General features: G+C 54.7%; 1 protein-coding gene across 1 annotated transcript; it reads left to right on the top strand.

Moving 5' to 3' along the window:
* The first annotated feature begins 2,881 nt into the window (after window positions 1-2,881).
* LOC136521744 (heme oxygenase 1, chloroplastic-like) lies at window positions 2,882-3,586 on the top strand. The gene has a single exon (XM_066515516.1). It carries the CDS (start codon window positions 3,150-3,152, stop codon window positions 3,564-3,566), a length of 417 nt encoding a protein of 138 aa, XP_066371613.1. The 5' UTR covers window positions 2,882-3,149; the 3' UTR covers window positions 3,567-3,586.
* Window positions 3,587-8,213: the final 4,627 nt, after the last annotated feature.

An 8,213-nucleotide genomic window follows, 5' to 3' on the forward strand; every position in this document is an offset into this window, starting at 1 on the left:
AGCATTTTCACAATCATTTCCCAAAGGATGTTAGCCACTCAACTTGCCACGCCACTCGATCCTAGCTGCAAAGTTAGATCACTCGAGTGGCACTAGATGACCGATATGCAAACAAGTTTGCCCCTCTTGATAGTACGGCCATCTATCCTATACCCGGTCATAAACTTCTCTACACACCTATGACCAGTGAAATGAAATGCCCTAGGTTATACCTTTGCCTTGCGCATTCCATTCCATCTCCTTCAATGTCGATGCAACACATGCACCAACACGATCAACAATGATATGATCCACTTCATATCATCACGTGATCATATTGGTTCGTCGATCTTGACTTCACTTGCTCTTCACCGTTGCCATCGTCCATCGGCGCCAAGTCTTGCTCAAGCTTCACTGCCACGCGGTCCATCACTCCAAAGCCTTCGACTTGTCCTTCACGCTTGCAACCGGTCCATCAAGCCAAGTCTTGTCTTGATCTTCTCCACCTTGATCACATGACTCAATGTCATGTCTCATGTGCAATAAGCTCCTTCATCATCACATGTGTGAGCTTTGCAACATCTCCAAGCCATTTTCACCTCCATGGCATATGTTGCTCATACACATGTACCTGTGGACTAATCACCTGTGTATCTTACATAAACACAATTAGTCCACCTAAGTTGTCACTCAATTACCAAAACCAAACAAGGACCTTTCAGTAACGCACAAAACTCAACCGACCCCTACCAAACCCAACAGGGCTCAGGAGCACAAGACATCTATCCATAAAACGTCCAACTCCAGGATCCACGAGCTCCGTCTCACCTGATCCCTGAAAACTAGCTTGATCCCTAAAACTGCTCGCTGACAAAACCACCCTAGGCGATTATGCCCGAATCGCCCAGGGGCTCAGGGGCTACACCCGCAGGTGCGCTCGCGCGCACCCGCCTTCAAGACAAAAATCCCCCAGGCGATTCTACCCGAATCACCCGGGGGCTCGGGGGCTCCTATCAGGTTCATAAACCCGGGGTCTCTCATAGACCGGCTTCTCAACAAAGGCTCGGCCCAGCAGATAACGTTGTAAACAATGCGCAACTCCTGGGCCGGTCCAAATACCTAAAACGACAGGCCAGAAGGGCGATCCAATCTCCGACCAGAAGACCTGGCCGAGGAGGAATGACGCCCGCTTCAGACTCTAGCCCGCCTCTCCGACTGGAAGGCCTCGCTAAAGAGGAACAGCGCTCGCCTCCGGCTCCGGCCCACCTCTGGACGACCTCTCCGATCGAAAGGCCTGGCCAAACCCCAGTTCCGACTCTGACTCGCGTATCTGACCGGGGATACGTCGAAACCCTGCTTATAGCTTTTCTTCGACTGACGCAATCAGAGCCAACCGGGACCAACCGACCGGGGACGCCCGCTCGGTGAGGACTAGGAAACGGACGGAGAAAGTAAGGCAGGACACTCAAGTCAACCGCAATACCAAGGACCGTACCCTGTACACCTGCAGGACAGTACCCTGTGATCTTCCTGGCATGACATAACCCAAACAATATTGTAGGCGCCGACATTTTCCCTATAGTGTTGTGGGCGCCATCAACTCCCATACTAGACAAACACGGTAAGGCTCTCCCCCACATACCTCTGGGCATCAACAGTGTTGTGGGCGACGGCATTTATTGTACCAGACGAACATAGTAAAACCCCCTGCATGACTCTCGGCATCAGCAGTATGGCGGGCACCGACGTCTGTCATACCAGAAGAAGACGATGCAACCTTCCACATGCATCTGACATTAACAGTGTTATGGACGCCTACAATCTTCTTGTACCCGACGGCGTGGGCAACAAGACTTGACATACCTATACTCTCCCTCTCTCACTTGTAAGGCCATCCCCTTCATCTATAAAAGGGGATGCGCTCTCTTCCAACAGGCAGATCAATCTGTCCACAACAACTCGAACAACACAGACAACAGGAGAACCACTAGATTCAAACCTCGAGCACACGCTCAAACACTTAGCACATAGCGGAGCTCCCGTCACTCTCGGCCCTTCAGACCGGAGTCCGATCGGACCTCTTATACCCCCATCTTTCTCCCTTCCGTTTGTAACCCCACAGCAAATTTCGAGCACCTGGGCTCAGGAATAAAGCCACCGACCAACTCAAACTGGACGTAGGGCGCGGTATAAACCATGTGTCATTGAGTGATAGGCCACGTCCGATCACAACGTACAACAAAACTATAAATATTTACGTGTTGGTCACTTTCTGCACCGACATCCTCGTTCAGTTATCCAGGAACGATTCCCTGGAATGATTTTTAGCTGGAATGGTTTATTAATTTATAGATCTTTGATCAGCTGAAATGATTTCAAAGCACATTTCAGCATAGTCGAACAAGGCCTAAATGCGATTGAGCTTATGCAACTTTCAATAGAAGCTCATGACAAACAATAACCTCCTTGGTTTGATCTCAGCATTTTGTTCTACAAACATGGGGAGCCCCGTTATTGTTGAGAATAATAATCTTTGATAACTATAGTTGAGAATAGAGAAATGTATGGAGTAGAGTATGGTCGATTATACTGGTTTTATTTTTTTCTGCCATGGGCCAGGGGCCCTATGAAAGTAATAAAATATACTGCTAAAAACACGAGGATATGGCCGAGACTGTCGCCCAGGTCGCGGTCACGTGAAGTCGCGAAGGCCCATTGGCTCCCCATGGGCCATGGGCCCACAGTCAGTGATCAATACCAAAGCAACACCTGTAAAGCTTTGCTACTACTACCTCTCTCATCCACTCGGGTACCCACTGACACCAGGACCCACAAAAATTACGGGCCCCACATGTCAATGTAACCGTTGCTTGCCCTTTCCGCCATCGTCTTCCCCAGCCGGCCGTTCCAATCCGTCCCCCCCGGTTATTCTTTTCCGTCCACGCCCCGCGTCCCCGCCCCGCCTCCTCTGCTCCTCGCGCCCGCACCCGCACCCGCACCCGCACGGCCGCACCGCACCCCCCGCTGCCGCCAGCCACACCAACACCGCACTCCACCGCCACAGTCCCCGTCCCCGTCCCACGTCGCTGTCGTTCGTCAGCGGCGCCTTCGCGTCCCCAGCACGGTACCCTAGCATCAGCGCACAGCGCTCGCTATAAGGCACCGCGGCCATGGCATCCCCACCGCCATTGCTCTCCGCGCCCAACGCCCTCTCCCTGCTCGCGCCCGCTACCGCTAGAGTCTCCTCCGGGAGGTGGAACAGACTCTCCGTCTCCGTCACGGCCCGGCCCGTGACCCGGGTGGTGTCTGTGAGGAGGCTGGTCGCGGCGGCGGCGGCGACGGAGATGGCGCCCGCGGCGAGCGGGGAGGAAGGGAGCAAGCCGTTCGTGGAGGAGATGCGGGCGGTCGCGATGAAGCTCCACACCAAGGACCAGGCCCGCGAGGGGGAGAAGGAGCCCGAGGCGCCACCCGTCGCCAAGTGGGAGCCCTCCGTCGAGGGGTACCTCAGGTTCCTCGTCGACAGCAAGCTTGTCTTTCAGACGCTCGAAGACATCGTCGAACGAGCCGCCGTCCCGTGGTGTGAGTGATCTGCTTTACTTTTCCTTCCTTGTTTGTCTTGATTGGTGGAAAAGGTGCGCCTCTTACGCGATGCTAGTAATGGATGGCGCCTGTTGTGCTTCGTGTGCCTCTATTGAGGCCGGTGAAATTTGATTGGTTCGTGGCCAGAAAAAAATACGACCTTTGTTTTTTAAGAAAAAGAATACAATAGCCTATCGATTAGTAAAATCGACTTTCTATGCATCAAGTAAAAAAATAATGATGTTAAAATTTCTAGAATAATTTCGCTCTAACTTTAATTTATTTTTATTAAACTGAAGCTTCAATGTCTGTTAGGGTAGCAGTGGCTAGGTAGCTTCACGAGGGGATGCACCTGTACTGTTTTGGGTGGTTTTATTTCTCTTTTCGGCTATGAATTTGAGTGTTGGAAGAAGAGTTTGTCCCAACCATCCATGTAATAGGTAGTGTCGGGGATCAATAGTAGGGTACCCGAAGAGGATGAACTAATGCTCATCAACGCTAATTCATTAGAGCGGTCAAGGGCACGACTACGTCCAACCACCTAGGCCATGGACTCCTCCTCATCCGGCCCCTGAGGGTTGGCTCCGCCTCAGTGGACACTAAGGCCGCGGGCTCCGCCTCGTCCGACCCCCGAGGGTTGGGTACACCTCGGCTGACTCCCGAGGGTTGGCCCAGCCTCGTCCGACCCCCGAGGGTTGGCTCCGCCTCGTCCGATGTCTGGGGGCTGGCTCTGCCTCGCCCGACCCCGTGGGTTGGGAATGCCTCGGCTGACTCCCGAGGGTTGGCTCAGTCTCGTCCGACCCCCGAGGGTTGGCTCAGTCTCGTCCGACCCCCGAGGGTTGGCTCTGCCTCGCCCGACGTATGAGGGTTGGCTCCGCCTCGCTCGATCCCTCGGACACCGTTCATAACGGAAGCTCACACCGCTGCCAACCACTACGGGCCAAAAAGTACTACCCAAGGTCAAACTTCTAGCATTGTGCAGGAAGCGGTCACGTCTCAGCATGACCCGTCCCCACGACGTGTCATTCTCGGTGTTGGGTACCATAAAACGGGGTACCCCAAGCATACACCAAAAGAGTCATTTAAACCCCATCAACAACGAAACCAGAAGGTAAGCCGTGGATTAACCACCGGCCCCGTCCGAGCCCACCGGCTCTCCGCCTCGCCTTAGGCCTCGCACGGGAGGTCTCGACGCCCTGACGAATCTCCGCCTCGCGCGAGACCCCTCGCGGGAGGCCTCGACAAGGAGCCCAATCTCCGTCTCGCCCGAGGCCCCGTGCGTACAGCCTCGAACGAGACAACGATTCTCCGTATCGCTCGAAGCTGGCTTCGCGATAACCCGTCGCTCCCGCCTCGACCAGTCTTCCCGACAGCGCGTCACGTCCCATTAATGCGTCAACCACTCCCGCAATCTCAGCCGGACGACGGCTCGACACCACGGAGTGGCCGACGAGACAAGGAGTCACATCAACGCCATACCGGCTAGGACAGGGCGCGGCGGGGATTACCGGCCACTGTGTTCTGGCGCTGTGCCCACGATCAGCGCCTGCACTACACTGTGCCCCGCAATCCCCGCCCCGAAGACAACGCGGCATGGGAAGTCTCGTCCGGGTCGTCGACGCCTCAGGATCAGCGCACAAGATCAACCACTTCCTCCGAGCCTCGGCACTCTACGCCAGGGTCTCGGCTATCTCGGGATCCACGTCTGCCGAGACCCCCACCACGGTTTGGCCTCGGCACCACCGAGCCTCGGCTTCGAACGCCGACAATCTACAGCGACCCGCACGTCGACCGTCGCGCCCGCTTCGAGGTAGCCCTGGAGCTCCCATAACGCACAGGATCGGATGTGACCAGCACGTCGCTCCAGCGCTTCAAGGACAGACCACTCCGACGACTACGCCGCCACTGGAACAGGCTACAGGGCTCGGACACGCCGCCCCCCTTCGCACGACGCCGTATAGTTAGCACACGTACTACCCTTGTTCTCCCTTCAACTATAAAAGGAAGGGACTTGGGCTGTTTCTAGGGGGGGAAGAGAGGCACACACAAAAGCAACACACTGTAACACACACACTTCCCTGCTGCCAGAGAGCAACGTCTCAAGCAGTCTGCATCACTCCACGCCGAGACCTGAGACCAGCTCTCTCTCTCACCCAGCTTGTAAACCCCTACTACAAGCACTTCGGTGCAAGGAATACAAGATCGATCTCTCAAACTTGATGTAGGGCGCCAATTGCCCGAACCAGTATAAACCTTATGTCTCTTTGCATCACCATCCGGGATCGGGAACACGCAGTACAAATTTACTAGTTGGTTAAGGATCCCCCGGTCCAAAACACCGACACCCGGGAACTCATATCGCCTACAGTGACCCAGGATGGCAACGGGGTGGTTTCTGGTCGGATATCCGTGGGTTTCGGGTCTTGCGGGTTCGGGTTCGGGGATGATTTCTCTCCCACGGTTTTCGGGTTCGGGGCTCCGAAACCTATCGGGTTTGGTTTTCCACCCGTGGATATCCAATGGATATCCGAAATAAATCATTTGAAATTAAAACTCATGTTTTATAATATGCTAATAATAACTTGTTTACTTATATTATTAAATTTATTCTAAGTTGACTCATGAAAATATTTATTATTTGTTGCCTCTTGTTTATACATGTGAATATGTGTATATATATCATGTATATGTTTATAGAAAATCTTATTTCTCTTACTATGTTGTCATACAAAGCGGGTTTCGGGTATCTACGGGTTCGGTTTTGGGGACGGATTATCACTCGAATCGGTGTTCGGTGCGATTTTGGGTTTCGATTTCGGGTTTCGGGTTCGGGTGCATAGAGACTCCACCCGATCCGAATCCGCTCCGTTGCCATCCCTAGCAGTGACAGACGTGTGATCACTATGCTGCCCACTCCCGGTACGGCCGCTGATCAACACGACTAGTTCGCCGCACCACCCGCCGGGGCGAAGCGGGACGTTACGACCCGCTGACAAACGCCAGGGCATGGCAGTGTCAGCGGACATGCGCCCGGCGTGAGGCTGTCCCTGTCGCCACCTGCCATGTCAGCGGGGCCCACGTGGAGGAAAAGAAAGGATCGGCGACTCTAAAGGACTTCCTCGGCCTCTCGTTCTCTGTTCTTTTTCCCTCTTCCCCTCGGCTGTAACTCCTGCTTTCCCTTGGTCTATAAAAGGGAAAGCAGGGTGTCCCACTAAAGGGCATCGGTTCACCGCACCGCATCAGACATCGAGCTCCGAGCAACCAAACCTCAGAGACTTGGGAGCTACCTCCCTCTCTCGCCAGTTTGTAACCCCCTACTACAAACTCAGTGTTGGTAACACGAGCAGCTCGAAAATGGACGTATCGACATTTGACCCGAATCAGTATAATCCTTGTGTCCTCCTAGCAAGCCATCCGGGTCAGACGTGTAATATACAAATTTACTCGGTGTTTACTCGAAACACCGACAGTTGGCGAGCCAAGTAGAGGCCTTTTGCGCGTTTTGACATCAACACCAGGCCTCGACTGGCTAATCGCAATGTCAGCTGGATCCCGGGCGCGCGTGTGCGCTTCGGGAATCTGGACTTCGTCATCACAACCGAGGGAGAGTTGGCGCGGCTTTCCGCTCCCACACAACCCCTCTTCTTCACCGGCCTCGATGCAGTCACTGAGGCGCCCAAGGAGCTGCAGCTGCCTACAATGGAGGTTCGCACCCCCGGAAGCAACCAGCTCCTCAGCCTGGACTACGGAAGGCCGCGCACCACGATTTCGGTGCACGAGCATCTCGAGCTCCACCGCAACGCGCGTGACACCCTCGACGCTCGCAGACGCGAAGCGCCCTCAGAACAACCCGACGAGGACGTACCGACCCAACAAGCCCAACAGGGCGGCGGGCCGCGTACCGCGGTTCCGGTGTATGAGCGTCTCGGCCTCCATCGCAACGCCCGCGACACCCTCGACGCCCGCAGGCGTGCCTGCGGCGATGCGAAGAAAGGCTAGCTGCGGCTACCATCCACTCCGTGGCGGACGCTGCGACAGCAGTGAGGACCGAAGCCCCAGCCCCGACTTGATGGGACCTCAGGCTTTTGGCCGACACATCCTCAAGGGCAAGGCAAAGCTGAACGAGGACGCCGACGATGGTGCAAGCTCTCCCCGCCGTAGGAGGGACTGCGCATCGTCAGGGAGATGCTCCGTCCAGACGCCAACAAGCTCAAAAACCATCAATGGCGAGGCCTTCGTTCAACGCCTGGAACATTGAGCAGGTATGTCACTTTTACCCTTAATAAACGCACACTTTCTCTTATTAATAGTTTCGCTCTCGACCACCCTGATCTTTTGTGACACCCGACCCCAGCAAACGGCGAGGGGTCAGGCCTCACTCGGAGACTAATAAGGGCATATCTGTCCGGTAGATAATCTCTACGTCCGACACTTTCTCACGATTAAGACCCAAAAGCGAAGTTTGCGGAAATAAACCCTGAGTAAAACTGGTCGGACCGCGAGAAACCTACGCCCCAGCGGCTACGGCGCCTTTGCTCACCAGCGTAATCAGAGTTTCTTTTCCGCACCCGGCCTTTTTTGGCCTAAGCCATGGAAAGGGCTGGTACGCTTTAAAAATCTATCCGCCTAGCGAACGTTCTCATTGCCCGACCCCC

The sequence above is a fragment of the Miscanthus floridulus genome, chromosome 18 (genome assembly GCF_019320115.1).
Source record: "Miscanthus floridulus cultivar M001 chromosome 18, ASM1932011v1, whole genome shotgun sequence".
In the NCBI taxonomy this organism is placed as follows: Eukaryota; Viridiplantae; Streptophyta; class Magnoliopsida; order Poales; family Poaceae; genus Miscanthus; species Miscanthus floridulus.

What these genes read in the sequence shown, in the direction of transcription:
- LOC136521744 (XM_066515516.1), top strand. Translation starts at nt 3,150, where the DNA reads ATGGCATCCCCACCGCCATTGCTCTCCGCGCCCAACGCCCTCTCCCTG.